Source organism: Cervus canadensis, chromosome 11 (genome assembly GCF_019320065.1).
Source record: "Cervus canadensis isolate Bull #8, Minnesota chromosome 11, ASM1932006v1, whole genome shotgun sequence".
In the NCBI taxonomy this organism is placed as follows: domain Eukaryota; kingdom Metazoa; phylum Chordata; class Mammalia; order Artiodactyla; family Cervidae; genus Cervus; species Cervus canadensis.
In genome coordinates, this window is record NC_057396.1 from 3,717,881 (window position 1) to 3,740,346 (window position 22,466).

General features: G+C 37.8%; 1 protein-coding gene across 3 annotated transcripts in view; it reads right to left on the reverse strand.

Moving 5' to 3' along the window:
- Positions 1-22,466, reverse strand: part of DYNC2H1 (dynein cytoplasmic 2 heavy chain 1) — a 388,761-nt gene that overhangs the window by 17,610 nt on the left and 348,685 nt on the right. For all 3 annotated transcript variants that reach the window (XM_043481063.1, XM_043481062.1, XM_043481064.1), the window contains 2 exons: positions 8,161-8,270; positions 5,079-5,160 (listed from right to left, as the gene is read on the reverse strand). In XM_043481063.1, coding sequence (XP_043336998.1) covers positions 5,079-5,160; positions 8,161-8,270 — 192 coding nt within the window. The remainder of the gene's footprint in view (positions 1-5,078; positions 5,161-8,160; positions 8,271-22,466) is intronic.

Here is a 22,466-nt window from a genome sequence, read left to right on the forward strand (position 1 = left end):
ATCATCCCACCCTTGCCTTCTCCCACAGAGTCCAAAGTCTGTTCTTACATCTGTGTCCCCTTTGCTGTCTCGCATATAGGGTCATCATTACCATCTTTCTAAATTCCAAATACATCCATTAACATATTGTATTGGGGTTTTTCTTTCTGACTTACTTCATTGTATAATAGGTTCCAGTTTCATCCACCTCATTAGACAGGATTCAAATACATTCTTTTTAATAGCTCAGTAGTATTCTACAGCTTTCTTATCCATTCATCTGCCAATGGACACCTAGGTTGCTTCCATGTCCTGGCTATTGTAAACAGTGCTGCGATGAACACTGGGATACATGTGTCTCTTTCAATTCTGGTTTCCTCAGTGTGTATGCCCAGCAGCGGGATTGCTGGGTCATATGGCAGTTCTATTTCCAGTTTTTTAAGGAATCTCCACACTGTTCCTATATGCAGGTCAGGGAGCAACAGTTAGAACTGGACATGGAACAACAGACTGGTTCCAAATAGGGAAAGGAGTACATGAAGCCTGTATATTGTCACCCTGCTTATTTAACTTATATGCAGAGTACATCATGAGAAATGCTGGGCTGGATGAAACACAAGCTGGGATCAAGATTGCCGGGAGAAATATCCATAACCTCCGATATGCAGATGACACCACCCTTATGGCAGAAAGTGAAGAAGAAATAAAGAGCCTCTTGATGAAAGTGAAAGAGGAGAGTGAAAAAGTTGGCTTAAAGCTCAACATTCAGAAAACTAAGATCATGGCATCCAGTCCTATCACTTCATGGCAAATAGATGGGGAAACAGTGGAAACAGCAGCTGACTTTATTTTTCTGGGCTCCAAAATCACTGCAGATGGTGACTGCAGCCATGAAATTAAAAGACGCTTACTCCTTGGAAGGAAAGTTATGACCAACCTAGACAGCATATTAAAACGCAGAGACATTACTTTGCTAACAAAGGTCCTTCTAGTCAAAGCTATGGTTTTTCCAGTGGTCATGTATGGATGTGAGAGTTGGACTATAAAGAAAGCTGAGCACCTAAAAATTGATGCTTTTGAACTGTGGTGTTGGAGAAGACTCTTGAGAGTCCCTTGGACTGCAAGGAGATCCAGCCAGTCCATCCTAAAGGAGATCAGTCCTGGGTGTTCATTGGAAGGACTGATGCTGAAGCTGAAACTCCAGTACTTTGGCCACCTGATGCGAAAAGCTGACTCATTGGAAAAGACCCTGATGCTGGGAAAGACTGAGGGCTGGAGAAGGGGACAAAGGATGAGATGGTAGGATGGCATCACCGACTCAATGGACATGGGTTTGGGTGAATTCCGGGAGTTTGTGATGGACAGGGAGTCCTGGCGTGCTGTGGTTCATGGGGTCACAAAGAGTCGGACACGACTGAGTGACTGAACTGAACTGAACCACGCTGTTCTCCATAGTGGCTGTACTAGTTTGCAGTCCCACCAACAGGGTAAGAGGGTTCCCTTTTCTCCACACCCTCTCCAGCATGTAAGAGAGGACACTTTTTGATAGCATGAGATGGTACCTCTTTGTGGTTTTGATTTGCATTTCTCTGATAATGAGTGATGTTGAGCATTTTTTCATGTGTTTATAAGCCAGCCGTATGTCTTCTTTGGAGAAATGTCCATTTAGTTCTTTGGCCCATTTTTTATTAAAATTTAAGTGCTTGCTAATTTCACTGCTAGAAAATCCCTATCTAGTCTATCCCTTCTCCAGGGGATCTTCCCGAGCCAGGAATCAAACCGGGGTCTCCTGCATTGCAGGCAGATTCTTTACCAACTGAGCTATCAGGAAAGCCCTAGAAAGTCCCTAGGCAACATAATTCTTCTAAGGCCTCTTTCAGAAATTTCACTGAGGTTTGAGCTCAGGTGGTCTCTATAGAAATTTGTAAAAGCAGTCCCCACAGATAGTGTCACAACTTGACTATGTAATATGCATAGTATATATGTTATTGTTGGTGTTCCATCACTAACTCATGTTCAACTCTCTGTGACTCCATGGACTGCAGCACGCCAGGCTCTCCTGCGTGTTACCTCCCGGAGTGTGCTCAGATTCACGTCCACTGAGCTGGTGATACTATCTAACTGTCTCACCCTCTGCTGCCTCTCCTCCTACGGCTTTCAATCTTTCCCAGTGTCAGTCTTTTCCAGTGAGTCGGCTCTTTGCATCAGGTGGCCAAAGTGATGAAGCTTCACCTTCAGCATCAATCCTTCTAATGAATATTCAGGGTTGATTTCCTTTAGGATTCACTAGTTTAATCTCCTTGCTGTCCACGGGACTCCTCTCCAGCACCACAATTTGAAAGCATCAGTTCTTTGGTGCTCAGTCTTCTTTATGTTCCAACTCCCTAACCCTAACCCTAACCCTAATGACTACTAGAAAAACCATAATTTTGACTATATGGACCTTTTGTTGACAAAGTGATGTCTCTGCTTTTTAATACTGTTTAGGTTTGTCATACCTTTCCTTCCAAGGAAGGAATTTAATTTACCTTTAATTTCATGGCTTCAGTTACCATCTGCAGTGATTTTGGAGCCCAAGAAAATAAAATTTGCCACTGTTTCCAATTTTTCCCCATGGCAAAGCCATGAAGTGATGGATCAGATGCCATGATCTTAGTTTTTTGCATGCTGAGTTTTAAGCCAGCCTTTTCACTCTCTTCTTTCACCCTCATCAAGAGGCTCTTTAGTACCTCTTTGCTTTCTGCCATTATAGTGCTATCATCTGCATATCTGAGGTTGTTGATATTTCTCCTGCAATCTTGATTTCAGCTGCTGACTCATCCAGCGTAGCATTTCACAAGATGTATCTTGAGTGCATGCATGCTCAGTGGCTCAGTCGTGTCTTGACTCTTTGTGACCCTTTGGATTGTAGCCCACCAGGTTCATCTGTCCAAGGTATTTTCCAGGCACGAATATTGGAGTGGGTTGTCATTTCTTATTCCAGGGGCTCTTTCTGACCCAGGGTTCGAACCCATGTCTCCTGTATTGGCAGCAGATTCTTTAGCACTGAGCCACCTGGGAAGACTGGAGGTACTCTGCATTTAAGTTAAATAAGCAGAGTGACAATCACAGCCTCATTGCTCCTTCCCAGGTTTTGAACAAGTCTGTTGTTTCATGTCCATTTCTGTTGCTTCTTGACCCACATATGGGTTTCTTAGGAGACATGTAAGGTGGTCTGATATTCCCATCTCTTTAAGAATTTTCCACAGTTTGCTGTGATACACAGTCAAAGGCTTTACGGTAGTCAATGAAGCAGAAATAGATGTGTTTCTGAAATTCCCTTGCTTTCTCCATGATCCAACGAATGTTGGCAATTTGATTTTTCAATATGCATATACAGAGATATAAACAGATATATATTGAGTTTTGAGCTCAACTGGTCTCTACAGAAATTTGTAAAAGTGGTCTCCACTGACAGCATCACAACTTGACTATGTAATACGTATATTGCTGTAGTTAAGTCACTAAGTCGTGTCCAACTCTTTGCAACCCATGGACTACACAGCATGCCAGGCTCCTCCATCCTCCACTGTCTCCCAGATTTTGCTCAAGTTCAATTGAGTTGGTGACACTATCTAACCAAGTTATCCTCTACTACCCCCTTCTCCTCTTCCTCTTTTAACCAGGGGGTTGGTAGGGCGTTAAAATACTGTCCTTTAGAGCCTTATTTCAATAACTGACATTACTGACCATGTAGTTGCTTAATAGACACATGGGAGACATTCTTGGTCCCATTTCCTGAACTTCCCATATACTATCAACTACCAATGGCTGCCACCACCTCTAATAAAATCCTCTAAATTCTGAGGATCTGAAGATAGATAAGACAGTCTTTGTCTTCAATGACATTACAGTCTCATAAGACAGACCAACATAGATATATAGAGATAACCATACTAAAACATGCAGCATCACGTACTGCTGTTCAGTCACTAAGTCGTGTCTGACTCTTTGCGACTCTAGGAACTGCAGCGTGCCAGGCTTCCCTGTCCTTCACTATCCCCCTGAGCTTCTTCAAACTCATGTCCATTGAATCAGTGATACCACCCAACCATCTCATCCTCTGTCATCCCCTTTTCCTCTTGACCTCAATCTTTCCCAGCATCAGGGTCTTTACCAATGAGTCAGTTTTTTGCATCAATAAGGCAATTTTATATGTGAGAATGTGAAAGAGGAATGGTAGAGACGTGAAGAAGAAGATGTAGAAGAAGGCTGGAGTTGCTGGTGAAAGGCCTTCATTAATTTTGTCATTATATTTGAATGGATATTATTATCTATTATTGCAAGAGTAATGAATGCACTTTTAGCAATAAAGTTGCTATGAAAATTTATATGACAAAAGATGGTTTAATTTGCTTTAACATGGTAGGTTTGATTTTAGCAGAGAACTAATACATTAACAAACTGTAAACTATCTAAGGACAAGATTTGATTTAAAATTTTAATATGCATTTACACATACTTTGAGAGTGAAAGTGATAGTCGCTCAGTCGTGTCTGACTCTTTGTGACCCCATGGACTTGTAGTCCATGGAATTCTCTAGGCCAGAATACTGGAGTGGATAGCTTTTCCCTTCTCCAGGGGATCTTCGCAACCCCACATTGTGGGTGAATTTTTTTTACCAGCTGAGCCACAAGGGAAGCCCAAGCATACTGGAATCGGTAGCCTATCCCTTCTCTAGTGGATCTTCCCAACCCAGGAATAAAAGTGGGGTCTCCTGCATTGAAGATGCATTCTTTACCAACTGAGCTTTCATATACTTTACTGTATAGCAAGTATTTATTAGCTTGAATGTTAAAAGAGGTAATATAGCAGAACTTCAAGATTTATATCATTTTTTAACGAGCTACATTTTCAAATACGTTATATTCCTAATATTCTTATTTTTGTACTAGAACAGGTTGTATTCTGTACAGCCTGTTTCATGTTAAATCTTAACTCACTTTAATTTTTCACACAGGTAATACAATCTGTCTCTGGTGACTTTGAGACTGGAGGAGAATCTCTTTATCATAGTTGGTACTTATATAATCTTTGACTCAGATAAATATCTAAAATACCTTAATTTGAAGCTTTGCTTCTTGTAGGCGACCTTTCCATGATGCCACAAATTTGAGGCTATCCACAGAACAGACCATAGCTCTGTAAAAGTGAAATGTCAAATGTCAGAAAGCAATAATTTTCAGGAGCTATAGAACATATTAACTATCACCCTTAATGCAGATATATGAGGGGAGTTCAATAAACATTTACCAGCTCAACTGAAATATTGATATTTATAATAAGATCTCAAGGTACAACCAATTTGAAGATCCCCTAAAGCACAAAAAACTAAATTTTTTCCCAGTATATTTTTGGAAGTGTCTCTTTTATTACATTCCAACTTAAAAATTATAGACTATCTATGACAGGATAATCCATATTTGTCTTAAAACAGTTTGATCTTAACCATCAAATACTGTTTCCCACGCAGAAGCCTAGTCAGCATTGTCTAAGAGAAATTTCTACAGAAAAGATAAAAATATTTTCATTCAGTTCAAAATGGCAGCCACTGCTCACATGTGGCTACTGAGAACTGTAAATGTGGCTAGTATATTGAGAAATCATATTTTTTCTTTGACCCCTTTTTTATGGGATTATTTATTTCTTCTGATATTAAGCTGAACAAGCTGTTTATATATATATTTTGGATACTGAACCCTTGGCCATTATTGCACTGTTTGCAAATATTTTCCCCCATTCCATTTTGTTGATGGTTTTCTTTGTTGTGCAAAAGCTTTTAAACTTAATGAGGTCCAATTTGTTTGAGACCCTCCGTGCTTCCTATACTTGGATATCTATTTCCTCTTTCAGGTTTTTGAAGTTTCAGCATAATTTCCTCAAATACATTTCCATTCTTCTCTCTTCTTCTGAAAGTAATATAATGCAAAAGTGAGGATACAATGTTCTCAGAGATATTTGTTTCTTGAATTGCTTTTTTGTTTTCCTTTCTGGTGTTCTGTCTGGATGATTTCCATTATTCTATCTTCCAGATTGCTTATGTGTTCCTCTGTATCAGTTAGTCTGCTATTCATTCCTTTTAATGTGGTTTTTTAAAAAATTTCAGCTACTGAATTATTTATTTTTGACTGGGTTTTTATATTTTCTGGTTCCTAGTGAAGAAGCTCATATTTTAGATCAATTTCTTTTCCTAATTCAGTTAACATTTTCACTTCCAATATTTCTAATAATTTATCTGATAAATTGTTTATTTCTCTTTCATTATTTATTTTTTCAGGGGTTTTCTCTTGCTTTTTTCAATTAGGAGTAGCTCCTCTGGCTTTTTCATTTTACTTACTGTTCTCTGCCTCTCTGAATTTAGGTGAAACAGTTACCTGTATTCTTAAGGGGTATTCTTATGTGGGAGTATCTTGCTGTAGACGCCACATGCTCAAAGCTTTTGATGGGAGAGCTGGATCTGATGCGGGTGCCAATCACGTCTTTCCTCAGAGTGTGCTGGCAGCTATCACTTTGGTAAGGCTTGAATCTGAAGACAGGGTCGGCCCGGGGTGTGAGGCAAAACGTCCTCTCTGGTCAGTGGCCATCCCCGCCCTATTAAGGGAAGGGTCTGATCCTCTGTGGAGTAGAAGACCTGTGCGTGAGGCATGAGCTGGCTCCATCCCCATTAAGTGTGTGTCTTCGCCTCTCCCCACACCAGGAATTATGTCCCTGGAGGGGACTGCTGAAGCAAGTGAGGTTCCTGTGCCTAAAGCTGCCCAGGGCGCTGCCTGTGTAGGCATCCGTGGTTCCGCTCAGACACAGCGCACGGTCAAGTCTTTCCTGCCCACACCTGCCCAGATCCAGCGCTGTGCTGAGGCACGGACTGAGCGAGGCCAGCGTGTCTGCTTCGCCTGGGCTGTGGCGCGAGATGAGGCGGTCACAGGAAACCATGCATCCGTTATAGCAGCCCGCTCTCTGCCCCGCCGTGGGGGCAAGGCCTCTGTGTCTCTCCCAGCTGATCACATCTTCAGCACCCTCCATGTTCCACAGGGGAGGCAGGGCCTGTGTGGTTTTCTTTCACCCCCAAGGGGTGGGAAGTTAAGCTGTAGGATACAGTCGCTGCTCTCATGAATCCGGGATGCTGCTGAGTCGGTGCCAACAATGGCCACCACAGAGCCCCCGGGGCCAGCTCAGGACCGAGTCCCCTCTGCCTCCCAAGGCACAGTCTCTTCCCGTCCTGGTCACCTCGGGTCCAGCGCCACACTGCGGCACGGAGCACGTGGGGCCAGAGGTTTGCTTGGCTCGGGCGGGGCGTATGATGAAGCAGTCAGGGAAGCTCAGCAGCTGCTCAGCAGACCTCTGTCCACCCTGCCTCAGGGCTAACCAGCGTGCATACACTTGTCTTGCATGGAGTCCTGCCTTCCTCATGCTTTCTGTCTGTCCCAACAGTCCTCCAGCCAGCAAAGGGGGTTTGTCTCCTCCAGGCAGGACCCCAGCAATGGGATGCCCAGTCTGTAATTTGACGTAGTATGAGGGTCTGCCCATAAAATCCCCTTTTCCCTGAGTTTCCTTCTCAGGGTCATAGGTCCTGACTTGGTTGCTTTTCTTTCCTTCCTACCCAATTATAAGTGTTTTTTCTTACAGCCTTGGTTTAAAGGAGTTCTTCTACTAGTTTCCAGTGAGTTTTCAGTGAGAATTGTTCCACATATAGATGTATTTTTGAAGTGTTCATGGAGGGACGTGAGGTCCACAACCTCCTCCTCCACCATCTTGGTCTCCTTGCTGCTGCTAAGTCACTTCAGTCGTGTCCAACTCTGTGCGACCCCATAGACGGCAGCCTTAATCCTATTTAATTCATTACAATTTAAATAGCTCTATTTGACTTCTGCCTACCATATTGGACACAATAGGTCTAGAAAGATAAATGACCAAAATGTTAAAAATTAGAGTTTGATTATTTGAATTCTAATTAAAAAATCACATCATATTTCGAAAGCAATGCTCTGTAAAAGTTAACTGTTATTAGCAGTAAAATACTAAGAAATAACACAACTATTTGGATTTGACAATAAATTTATTTCTTGACAATCAAGCAAATGTGATCAGAAGTGAACAATGTGTGCAATTACCCTCTCAGACAAGTAAGTACTTCACTCTATTTACCTTGCAGTTTCCTGGCGAAGAGCATTGAGAAACGTGTCTGGATGGAAGAGTTCTGATAGGTCAAGTGTGTCAGAGAGAAGAGTCTGCTTTTCAGCTCTCTCTACCCAGTTCTAGAAGGAGAGAAATACACAAATACACATTTAAAAACTTTGCAGATTTGAAAGATAAAGATCTATTAAGGAATAACTATGCAGAAATCATTTTCAATGAGGAAGTTATGCAATTTCCAAATGCTCTGAAATGATGTGTAAGGAAGAAACTTCCACTGTATGTTATGAAATCTACTGTGGCTTTTTGGCATAATATCCATCTATCACACAGAAAAAGCTTCTTTGCACAACCTTTTGTCAGTACTTAGTTGCTCAGCTGAGTCCAACTCTTTGCGACCCTGTGGACTATAGCCTGCCAGGCTCCTCTGTCCGTGGAAATCGCCAGGCAAGAATACTGGAGTGAGTTGCCATTCCCTTCTCCAGGGGATCTTTTTGTTAGTAGAGATCTACTCAGAATAAAAAGTGTGAAATATGATATTTAATCTCATATATGGCATTTAAGTCTGGACGAGTACTTCTTCTACTGATGACTAACCTTTCAAAGTGTGCTCTGGAGATACTGAGCATCTGGGTCTAAAACTAGAGTTTCCAAGGTTGCCAATTCTTGGCAAGGCAAACTGGATTTGTGTTCCAGATTTAATAGTAAATTTGCCATTTTACTAAATCAAGTATTATAGTGGAGAGTAATGTCCAAGAAAAAATAATTTTTTTGTTAAAACATGTTTTTTTTAATAGTCTTCTCTACTTATCTGCCACTTTGTAAATCAATTTATACTCCATTTGGAGAAAGAAACATTATCATAAAGTATGTTTGATAAGTATAATGAAAGATTGATATGTGGAACAAATAACAAAAACAACAAAGTCGTGTGCAAATTTGTTATATGCTTTCCATGTATTGGCCAATTTTATGCTTACCACAGTCCTGAAGTTGGTTATATCCCCATTTTACAATCAGAAAATGGAGGCATGGTAAGGTTAAGGGTCTTGCCCAAGGTCACAAAGTGTTGGAGTCAGATAATAAACTCAGATGATTTGTTTCTCTGTAATATTTCCTGGCAGTGCTATTGTGCCTTAAGAGACAGATAGATTTACTGACAATTTCTTAATCAGTATGCTATTTCAGCTGGTACACAGAGATGGTACCACAGCAACTTTCAGAACTCTCATTTACTCAGTAATTAATTTTGCATGATTTATAAATTCTAGGAAAAATAATTTATTTAATGTATTTCTGTGTAGTGGAGAAGGGACTCCTCCACTGGAACCACTCTAGTATTCTTGCCTGGGAAATTCCATGGACAGAGGAGCCTGGTAAGCTACAGTTATATGGGGTTGCAAAGAGTCGGACAAGACTTCGCAACTACAAGATTATTGTGTAGAAAGGCTGAGTTTCATGTCCTATAACACTCTGTTATCCATCCAAGCATTTGTATCTGTCAGCAGGTCTAGAACAGGAGAAATTAAAATCTCCAAAGCTAGTGTGCTTGCATTAATTAATATCTTCATGCATTTGACTACTATTCCTACCCTACAATGAGTAGCAAAAACGTTCCTATTCCATCCACCAATTGATAATATGTTGATTTTAAAGTTAGAAAAGATTGTATTTTTCTTTTTAAATTTTTACTGGAGTATAGTTGATTGATAACGTTGGATTAGTTTTAGATGTATAGCAAGGTGAATCCTTACACATATACTATGTATATCCACTCATCTTTTTTTAGATTTAAAAAAAAAAGCATAGACTTCACAAGTTATTACTCAGAAAGATACAAACAGAATATCTGACGAAAATATGTTCAGAACCAATTATGTTAATGGTTAAATTTAAGATTTTGAACTACTACCCATATAAAGTTAATTATGAGGAATTATTTAAAATTTTAAAACAAGTGTTACTAAAATAAATCATTCAATCAAGACAAATTTACAGATAAATCAATGGCCTATTTGGGAGGAAAACATTCTTAATTAAAATAAAGCCTAAAGCCTAGATTCATTTCTCTTCTATTATTCCTCAACACCCCCCCGCCGCCCCCGCCAAAACATGCTACCGGCCTGTAGCTTCCCTGGTAGCTCAGATGGTAAAGTGTCTGCCTACCACGCGGGAGACCTGGGTTCGATCCATGGGTCAGGACGATCCCCTGGAGAAGGAAATGGCAACCCACTCCAGTATTCTTGCCTGGAAAATCCCATGGACTGAGGTTCCTGGTAGGCTACACTCCACGGGGTCGCAAATAGTTGGACACAACTGAGCGACTTCACTTCACTTCCCCAAAATATAAATAAATATATATGGATTTTTTAAAATGTAGAAAAGATTAAAAAGATATCTCTTTAACAAAGTATAGTGATTTTTTATTAGATATTATCCTTTTAATAATGACACTTTTAAATAACAGTCCATAAAGTAGATATACCACAAAGCATTTATTTTTCAACTAATTTAAAATTAGACATAACAAAGATTATTTACTCCTTATCAAATATTTTATATCTGCCTTCTATTTTCATTATCTAACCATAGACAATAAATTATGCTTCCATGACCCATTTTTATTGTAAATATTAATTTCTATTATCTTAAAACAACTATTTTAAAATAATCACTTACTGTATAAATGTATCAAATTATACTATTATTTTAAAAAATCCTTTAATTTTGAATTCAAAAACTCCAAGAGTTGTTGCTAACAATGAATGTGCATATGTTCAAATTAACTGAAAGTTAGAGTGTGGCTGATAATCAGAATTTTACTTCATTAAAGTTTCAATTAAAATAATTAGTCAAGAATAAGCTTCTTAGTAAAAATGTTTTTATTAATCTATAGTAATTAAACTTAAACCAATATTTGATAAGATAAAGTTTAAATAAAAAAAGAAACTTTTAATGTATAATAATATCTTTGAACAGGAAACTACACAAAATAAAGAGCCAATACCGGACTGAGTAGCCGTTCCCTTCTCCAGAAGATCTTCCCAACCCAGGGATTGAACTCAGGTCTTCCGCATTGTAGGCAGACTATCAGCTGGGCCACTGGGAAAGCCCTTTAAATTTTTCATAACTACATTAAATCTGCCCATGTATGTTTATAGAAGCTTTTATTCATAATCGCCAAAACTTGGAAGCAACAAAAATATATCCTTTAGTAGGTGAATGGACTAATCAACTCTGGTATATTGTCCCAATTGAATATTATTCAGTACTAAAAACAGATGAACTATCAAGCCATGAAAAGACATGGAGAAAACTTAAACGCATACATCTAAGTGAAAGAAATCATTCTGAAAAAAAACTTTACATACTATGATTCCAACTATATAACATTTTGGAAAAGGCCAAATTGTGGAGACAGTAAAAAGATCAGTGGTTAGCAGGGATGAGGGAACAGAGAGAGATAATAAATAGGAAGAACAGAGAATTTTTAGGGCAGTGAAAACACCCTGCATGTTATTAAAATAATGGGTATATGCCACTGTATGTTTGCCCAGTCCACAGAATGCTAATCATCGAGTGCACCCCAAGGTAAACTATGGGCATGGGTGATTAGAGGCGTCAACACAGACTCACCCTTGGTAAAAACGTACAGTTCTTCAGGGTTGATAGTGAGGGAGGCTATGCATGTGTTGGTGCAGGGAGTATATGAGAAATCACTGTACCTTCATCTCAATTTTGTTGTAAGCCTAAGACTGGTCTAAGAAATAGTCTTTTTTTTTTAAATGACATTTATATTCATTTAAAAGAACAGAAATAAAGACAATTAAACAGAAATAGTCATTTTTTTAAAATGACATTTATATTCATTTAAAAGAACAGAAATAAAGACAATTAAACAGCATAATCTTTAATGAGCTTTGGATTGAGCTTTCAACAAAGTTACAGACATTACTGGCAGTTATTTTTCAGTAAATGCTTCTCCTTTATTCCACTCCAGAGTACAGGCCATGCTCTTTTTAAAGGACTATACTTGAGACTAAACATAAGACCTGTGCCTCTCCTATGATTATGAGACTACATATCTATAATTCTTCAAATGCTATGTAATAGAGGTAATTACGGATGTAAGCAAATAAATAATAGAACTGAACAACTTAGTGGGGTTGGACAATTTCTTAAATACTATAAACACACACACACCAAGATTCATAGACAGAAAAACTTCTAAGTTAGGATGAACCACAGAGATGGTCAACATTTCCTTACTATAATATACAGAAAATGATTTTTCCCAGGTGATACAGGACAATTTAAAAATACTGCAAGATTTTATTTTAAAAAGGCTAATGATGAAGTAGAATGCATAAACAGAAAGGGCATTCCTTCACTCATTCAGAAACACTTACTGAAGGCAAGGAGCTTATCATCTAGTTAGGGGAGACCAAACATGCATAAATCACTGTGCTAAAAGAGATTAAGTGGAAAAATCATACTAGACATGAATAATGTATCATGAATGATCTGCTCCTATATGGACCAAAATATATAGAATTTTGAAGGAAAAGGCTGTTCTGCTAAGAATTTAACATCTAGTTAACTTATTGTTCATTTGTAAATATAGATGAGTATCATTCTTTATGCCAGAATTCAGAAATAAATCAACCATACCTCTGTATCTTTTTTCTTGTAAATACTACTCAAAAATGTTTTCCAACTGTTTTATATATTACTCAAAACTAAGATTTTTAAAGACGTAGGAGTAAGTTAAATCATTTAAATATAGAAACAAATCTAAATGGTGGTTATCATAGAACACTGGGAGATGGAAAAGTTCAATAGACAGGGCTAGTGGAAAATGATTAACTTTTTGGAGGAAAAAAGTTTAAACTTTAATTCTTATCCAGCCTAAATTTATGTTAATTACATTCAGAGTTGAACTAATATTGAAAAAAGAAAGCCAATTCAAGACAAAGGGAAAAATAAGATTAAGTCTGATTAGAAAAATATGTTAGATTATAAAAAATTCTGTATATAAAAATTATCATAAAAAAGGTAAAAGCCACTGAAATTAAATTTGGAAAAATATTTTCCACAAATATGGAAATGAAATAGTAACATTAAAATAACTATAGATTGTGTACATGCTTATCGAAACATAAAAGATAGTATCATCCTTAATGGTTATGTTAATTTAAAAAAGTAAGATATGCTTTTAGTCCTTCAGAATAGCAGAATGAGAAATGATAAAGCTCAAGTGTTGGCAAGTACACTACAAGGACAAAATTTTTGTAGAGTATACACTGGTGCAATATTTTTATAAGTAATTTGATTAATGTGCCAAAAGCTTTAAAAATATTCAAGCCATATTACTCAGTAACTCCTTTTCTTGGGATGTAATTAAGGAAATAATCAAGAGATTATTAAGGCTTGCTCATTTAAAATTATTTGCAATATTAAGAAATTCATTGTTGTTCAGTCACTCAGCTGTGTCTGACTATTTGCAACACCATGGACTGCAGCACACCAGGCTTCCCTGTCCTTCACCATCTCCTGGAGCTCGCTCAAACTCAAGACCCTTGAGCTGGTGATACCATCCAACCATCTCATCCTCTGTTGTCCCTTTTCCTCCTGCCTTCAATCTTTCCCAGCATCATGGTCTTTTCTAATGAGATGGCTCTTTGTATCAGGTGGCCAAAGCATTGGAGATTCAGCATCAATACTTCCAACATATATTCAGGGTTGACTTCCTTTAGGATTGACTGTTCTGATCTTGCAGTCCAAGGGGCTCTCAAGAGTCTTCTCCAACACCACAGTTCAAAAGCATCAATTCTTCGGGGCTCACTTTTTTTATAGTCCAACTCTCACATCCATACATGACTACTAGAAAAACCATAGATTTGACTAGATGGACCTTTGTCAGCAAAGCAATGTCTTTGCAGTGATTTTGGAGCCCAGGAAAATAAAGTCTGCCAATGTTTCCATTGTTTCCCTATCTATTTGCCATGAAGTGATGGAACCGGATGCCATGATCTTTGTTTTTTGAATGTTGAGTTTCAAGCCAGCTTTTTCACTCTCCTCTTTCACCTTCATCAAGAGGCTCTTAAGTTCTTCTTCACTTTCTGCCATAAGGGTGGTGTCATCTTCATATCTGAGGTTTTGATATTTCTTCTGGCAATCTTGATTCCAGCTTGTGCTTCATCCAGCCCAGCATTTCTCATGATTTACTCTGCATAGATATTAAATAAGCAGTGTGACAATATAGAGCCTTTACGTACTCCTTTCCCAATTTGGAACCAGTCTGTTGTTTCATGTTTGGTTCTAACTGTTGCTTCTTGACCTGCACACAGGTTTCGCAGGAGGTAGTTAAGGTGGTCTGGTATTCCCATCTCTTGAAGAATTTTCCACAGTTTGCTGTGATCCACATAATCAAAGGCATTAACATAGTTAATGAAGCATAAGTAGATGTTTTTCTGGAATTCTCTTGCCTTTTCTATGATCCAACAGATATAGGCAACTTAATCTCTGGTGCCTCTGCTTCTTCTAAACCCATCTTCAACATCTGGAAGTTTTCAGTTCACATATTGTTGAAGCCTAGTTTGGAGAATTTTGAGCATTACTTTGATGACATGAAAAATGAGTGCAATTGTGCAGTAGTTTGAACATTCTTTGACATTGCCCTTCTTTGGGATTGGAATGAAAGCGTACCTTTTCCAGTCCTGTGGCCACTGCTGCATTTTCCAAATTTGTTGGCATATTGAGTGTAGCACTTTCACAGCATGATCTTTTAGGATTTGAAACAGCTCAGCTAGAATTCCATCACCTCCACTAGCTTTGCTTGCAGTGATGCTTCTTAAGGCCCACCCACTTGACTTCACACTCCAAGATATATGACTCTAGGTGAGTAATCACACCATTGTGGTTATCTGGGTCATTAAGATCTCTTTTTGTATAGTTCTTCTGTGTATTCTTGCCACCTCCTCTTAATACCTTCTGCTTCTGTTAGGGCCAAACTGTTTCTGTCCATTGTGCACATCTCTGTATGATATATTTCCTTGGTATCTCTAATTTTCTTGAAGAGATCTCTAGTCTTTCCCATTTGATGTTTTCCTCTATTTTTTTTTCCTTTAATAAAAATAGAAATTATATATAATGTATATGTGCTGTGCTTGTTTGCTCAGTCATGTCTGACTCTTTGCAACCCATGGCCTGCAGCCTGCTAGGCTCCTCTGTCCATGGGATTCTCCAGGCAAGAATAATGGAGTGGGTTGCCATGCCCTCCTCCAGGGGATCTTCCCATCCAGGGATCAAACTCAGGTCTCCTGCATTGCAGGTATTCTTTACCGACTGGGCCACCAGAGAAGCCCCTATGATAATGTCCATAAAATAATATAAATTAGCTAATTAAATTATGGTACATGAGTACAATAAAATATTATATAACAATAAAAACTAGTATTTGAAAAATACTTGATGACATTGGAAAGTGTTCATTACTTAATATATTTATCAGAATGTATACATAGTATTAGCCTAATTATGTAAAAATAACTGAACACATAAAAAACATTGATGAAAGTCATTATCAACTTACATCATTTCAACTGGGTCTGGCCTAAAGTCTACTAATGACTGTCTTCATTCACATTTTATAGCAATTATTTAGTATAAGATGAAATATATTAACAAACTGAGGACATTTTTATTTTGTTTTAATGAACTGTGTTCCTTCAAAAAATGGTTTAAGGCAAATAACAAATAATTCAGGCAATCATTTTTCTCAGTGTGACATCTTTTATGCTTCTTCATCTTTTCTCAAAATTACTTAGTATAAATTACAGATTTAAGGATTTGAGAACAAATTCATCTAGAATTAAAATGTAATATATCCGGAATGAAATTAAGTACATCCAGTCATTAACTGGAGTAAACAACACATTAAAAGTGATTAGCAGGTTGACAACTCTGTACATAAGAAGTTTCTCAATTTATTGGACAAAAAGATAGTAATAAACTGCAGCTCATCAACAGGTAGATTATCAGGAATTATGCTGGAATTAAAACTTCAGAATTAGTATTAAAGACAAATAAGATATTTCTTCCTAGGAAAGACTTGCCATACCAACTTCAAAAAATAGTGGGTGTACTACTAGATATTTGCCATTCTTGAGTCTAAATTTTTCCTAAATGCAAACCTAGGTTTACACCATCATTTATCAAATCTTGCACATTAGGTTTACTAGTAATACAAGCATGGGAGAAAAGATAAATTAAGTTAAGCTCCCCAAGTTTCAATTTCAAGTCATTACTTTAACTAGACTTGTAAGACCAAGATGTAAAACCTGGAGTTCAAGAGAACAAGACTGATTTGGACAAGTTTTCTGGAGATCTAACCATTTTGATGTATGATCCTTAAAAAGATATTTTCTTGCCTCATGTACTCCACTAATAAAGTTACCTTGCATATCAACTTTAGAAAACTGTTTTTCTAAAGGTGTATTAAGTGTGCTGCAGTTAGATTCCATCCATTTATATTCTGCTAACCATTTACATTGATTTTAACTCTTCATAGTATCTCACAATTTTGATGTGCTGTGTTTTGATTTTTACTCAGCTAAACTAATTCCTAATTTTCTTTTTGATATTCTCTTCTCCCATCAGCTCAGTTCAGTTCAATCACTCAGTCATGTCCGACCTTCTGCGACCGCATGGACTGCAGCAAGCCAGGCTTCCCTGTCCGTCACCAAATCCCAGAGCCTACTCAAACTTATGGCCATCATGTTGGTGATGCCATCCAACCATCTCATCCTTTGTCATCCCCTTCTCCTCCTGCCCTCAGTTTTTCCAAAATCAGGGTCTTTTCAAATGAGTTGGTTCTTTGCATCAGGTGGCCGAAGTATTGGGGTTTAAGCTTCAGCATCAGTCCTTCCAGTGAATATTCAGAACTGATTTCCTTTAGGATGGACTGATTGGATCTCCATGCAGTCCAAGGGACTCTCAAGAGTCTTCTCCAACACCACAGTTCAAAAGCATCAATTCTTCTGTGCTTGGCTTTCTTTACAGTCCAACTCTCTCATCCATACATGACTACTGGAAAAACCATAGCTTTGACTAGACGGACCTTTGTTTTAATATGCTGTCTAGGTTGGTCGTAGCTTTTCTCCCAAGGAGTGTCTTTTAGTTTCATGGGTGCAAACACCATCTGCAGTGATTTTGGAGCCCAAGAAAATAAAGTCTCTCACTGTTTCCATTGTTTCCTGATCAAGTTGCAATGGAGTGACGGGACCAGATGCCATGATCTTAGTTTTCTGAATGTTGAGTTTTAAGCCAACTTTTTCACTCTCCTCTTTCACTTTCAACAAGAGGCTCTTTAGTTCTTCCTTGCTTTTTGCCATAAAGGTCATGTCATCTGGGTATGTGAGGTTATTGATATTTCTCCCAGCAATCTTGATTCCAGCTTGTGCTTCATCCAGCCCAACGTTTCTCATTATGTACTCAGCATATAAGTTAAATAAGCAGGGTGACAATATACAGCCTTGACGTACCCCTTTCCCAATTTGGTACCAGTCTGTTGTTCTACGTCCAGTTCTAACTGTTGCTTCTTGACCTGCAGACAGATTTCTCAGGAGGCAGGTCAGGTGGTCTGCTATTCCCATCTCTTTAAGAATTTTCCACAGTTTGTTGTGATCCACACAATCAAAGGCTTTGGCATAGCCAATAAAGCAAAAGTAGATGTTTTTCTAGAACTCTTGCTTTTTCTATGATCCAGCGGATGTTGGCAATTTGATCTCTGGTTCCTCTGCCTTTTCTAAAACCAGCTTGAATATCTGGAAATTCACGGTTCACATATTGCAGAAGCCTGGCTTGGAGAATTTGGAGCATTACTTTGCTACTGTGTGAGATGAGTGTTATTGTGTTGTAGTTTGAACGTTGTTTGCATTGCCTTTCTTTGGGACTGGAATGAAAACTGACCTTTTCCAGTCCTGTGGCCACTGCTGAGTTTTTCAGATTTGTTGGAATATTGAGTGCAGCATTTCATAGCATCATCTTTTAGGATTTGAAATAGCTCAGCTGGAATTCCATCACCTCCTCTAGCTTTGTTTGTAGTGATGCTTCCTAAGGCCCACTTGACTTCACATTCCAGAATGTCTGGCTCTAGGTGAGTGATCACGCCATCGTGGTTATCTGGGTTATGAAGATCTTTTTTGGATAGTTCTTCTGTGTATTCCTGTCACCTCTTCTTAATATCATCTGCTTCTGTTAGGTCCATACCATTTCTGTCCTTTATTGAGCCCATCTTTGCATGAAACGTTCCCTTGGTATCTCTAATTTTCTTGAAGAGATCTCTAGTCTTCTCCGTTCTATTGTTTTCCTCTATTTCTTTGCATTGATCACTGAGGCAGGCTTTCTTATTTCTCCTTGCTATTGTTTGGAACTCTGCATTCAAATGGGCATATCTTTCCTTTTCTCCTTTGCTTTTCATTTCTCTTCTTTTCACAGCTATTTGTAAGGCCTACTCAGACAGCCATTTTGCTTTTTTGCATTTCTTTTTCTTCAGGATGGTCTTGATCCTTGTCTCCTGTACAATGTCACAAACCTACATCGATAGTTCATCAGGCATTCTATCATATCTAGTCCCTTAAATCTATTTCTCACTTCCACTGTATAGTTGTAAGGGAAATGATTTACACAGGATTGGGAAACAGGCTCTTGGAGGGCACAGTCAACCATTTTGCTTTTTTGCATTTCTTTTTCTTGGGGATTGGTCTTGATCACTGCCTCCTGTACAATGTCACGAACCTCCACCCATAGTTCTACTCCCATATTTTATTTAAAAGTAGATATTTATTTAAAAATAGATATTTAACCTCCAAGTATTTTAAATTTCCTAAAATCTTTTTGCTACTAATTGCTAACAATTATAAATATTTATAGATTATTTGAGACAAGTTTGATCTATCTACCTTAGTATAATTGTGTGCACTTTAAAAGATATGTACTATGCTGTTGTAGAATGTAATCAAGTTATTTTATAAATAAGTTATTTAATAAAGCTGTTCAAGTTTTCCATATTGCTACCGCTTTTCTGTCTAGTATTCTGTCAGCTGTTGAGAGAGGTACATAATGTATTTTTAAACTCTGCTTTTACATGTATAACAGTTTAGTATTACTATATTCTTCTGATGACTTGATAACTTTATCATTATAAAATAACCTTCATTATCCCTTGTTATATTCTATGCTTTGAAACTTGCTTTCCCTGATATTAATATAGCTACACAATCATGGCATCTCTTTTTCTATTATTTTGCTTTCAACCTATTTCTATCTTATTTAAAGTGCAATGCCCGGATGCGTAATGGCACCTTAGCTGGATTTTGTTGTATGCAACTTGACAAATTTTGCCAAAACTTTTAGTTGGTAACTTTGAAAATATATATCAGTGTAAAAATATTATTTAATGATTTGTTTTAAAATTATTTATGGTAGAAATGAGCTTATAAGTAGCTACATATTATAAATAAAAGAAAATTTTAGGGTTTAGGCTGAGCAAAGGAATTCAGTGAGTAAAAAGATGGCTTTAATAACAGTAATTATCACATCAGTAACATAATAACATAAACATAATATTTATCACACGTATCTCACTCACACAAGTCAATGCCCTTAAAACAGCATACAAGGTCTTCACTGTCTGTTCCTACCCTAAGTCCAACATCTTTCTGCCAACCATATCATTCTAACCTTTTACTTCTCTGACCACCTTTTCCTTATTTACCAGCCTTCAGTCACACTGGCTTCTCTTTCTCAAAATAATCTTTTGCCTCAGGGTACTTGCTGTTTCCTCTGCCTGAAGCTCTCTTCTAGTCGGTATCTAATCTGCAGGGCAATTCCCTCAACTTCTTCAGGACCTTGTCAAATACCACCATATCAAAGATTTCTTCCATAATTCTACCATTTTAACACAAGTAATTTTTCTATACATTTTACATTTATATATAGTGCTCTATATGGTATTAACAGAAATTAATGCCATAACAAATGACTTGTAGAATCTCAGTCACATAGCCAGAGATCAGGCCTGAGCCTTTGGAGTGGGAGCACTCAGTCCAGGACCCTAGGCTGTTGGAGAACTCGTGACCCCAGGGAGTACTAGTAAGAACTCCCAGGAAGGCCTCCATCTGTACACAAGACCAGCATCACTCGACTGCCAGTCTCGCCCAGCGCAGAACGCCTCACCCAAATAACAAGCAAGATAAAAACACAAACCCAATTATCAGCAGATAGGATTTCCACAGACACTCTGAAACATACCACCTCACACAATCCTGCTCATCAGAGAGGAAAAAAAAAAAAAAAAAACAACTCACGTCCTCCTACCAGAATGCAGGCACAAGTCACCCCCAACACAAAGCCTACAAAAATGACTGGACCAACTTTACCTGCAGAGGGAAGAAAACAAAAGGAAGAAGGAACATGGCGCTAATGCCTGCAAAGAGAAGACCTCAAACCAGTAAGTCAGAGAAAAATGAAAAGAGAAACAGTGCACAAATGGAGGAACAAGGTAGAAACTCTCAAGCCCAAATAAACCAAGAGGAAACGGGCAAATTATCTGAAAAAGAGTTCAGAGTAATGATAGTAAAGATGATCCAAAATCTTGAAAATAGAATGGAAAAAATGCAAGAATCAACACATTTAACAAGGACCTAGAAGAAATAAAGAATAAACAAACAGAGGTGAATAACATAATTACTGAAATTAAAAACACTCTAGAAGGAATCAATAGTAGAATAACTGAGGCAGAAGAATGGATACATGAGCTGGAAGACAAAATGGTGGAAATAATTGGTGAAGAGCAGAATAAAGGAAAAATAATGAAAAGAATTGAGGATAGTACTAGAGACCTCTGGGACAATGTTAAATGCACCAACATGTGAATTACAGGGATCTCAAAAGAAGAGAAAAAGAAAGGGTCAGAGAACATTTTTGAAGAAATTATAGATGAAAACTTTCTCAACATGGGAAATGAAATAGTCAATCAAGTCCAAGAAGCACAGAGTATCCCATACAGGCTAAACCCAAAGAGAAACACACTGAGACACACACTAATCAAACTAATCAAGGTTAAACACAAAGGAAGACTATTAAAAGCAGTAAGGAAAAAGCAGCAAGTAACATACGAGGGAAACTCCATACAATTAACAGCTGAAACCTTTCAGCAGGAACTCTGCAGGTCAGCAGGGAATGGCAGGATATAAACTTAAAGTACTGAAAGGGAAAAATCTACAACCAAGATTACTCTACTTGGCAAGGATCTCATTCAGAACTGATGAAGAAATCAAAAGCTTTACAGACAAGAAAAAGCTAAGAGAATCTAGCACCACTAAATCCGCTTTCAAGACAGGTTAAAGGGACTTCTGTAGGCAGGAAGAAAAGAGAAGGAAAACATCTTCAAAAACAAGCCCCCAAATTAAAAACGTCAACAGGAACATATATATACGGCAATAATTACTTTAAATACAATGTATACAACGCTCCAACCAAAAGACAGACTGGATGAATGGATATAAAAATAAGAACCATATATATTTCTGGCACAAAAACAAAAATACAGACCAATGGAACAAAATACAAAGCCCAAAGATAATCCCAAGCACCTACAGGCAACTTATCTTTGACAAAGGAGGCAAGTATATACAATGGAGAAAAGATAGTCTCTTCAATAAGTGGTCCTGGGAGAACCTGCATAGTTACGTGTAAAAGAATGAAGTAATACTTCCTAACACCACACACAAAGATAAACTCAAACCATTTTGAGCTAAATATAAGACCAGAAATTATAAAACTCTTCAAGAAAAATATAGGCAGAACACTATGTGACATAAATTACAGCAAGATCCTCTATGACCCATCTCCTAGAATAATGGAAATTAAAAAAAAAAAAACCCGGGTGGAATCTAATGAAAAGTTTTGCACAGCAAAGGAAACTATAAGCAAGGTCAAATGACAACCCTCAGAATGGGAGAAAATAATAGCAAAGGAAACAACTGGCAAAGAATTAACTTCCAAAATACATTAGCAGTCATGAAACTCAATACCAGAAAAACGAACAACCCAATCAAAAACTGGGAGGAACAATTAAAATAAATAAATAAATTTACAAGGAAAAAAAAAAACACCTGGAAGACCTAAACAGACATTTCCCAAAGATGACATACAGATGGCTAACAAACACATGAAAAGATGCTCAACATGGCTCATTATTAGAGAAAAGCAAATCAAAACTGCAATGAGATATCACCTCACACTGGTCAGAA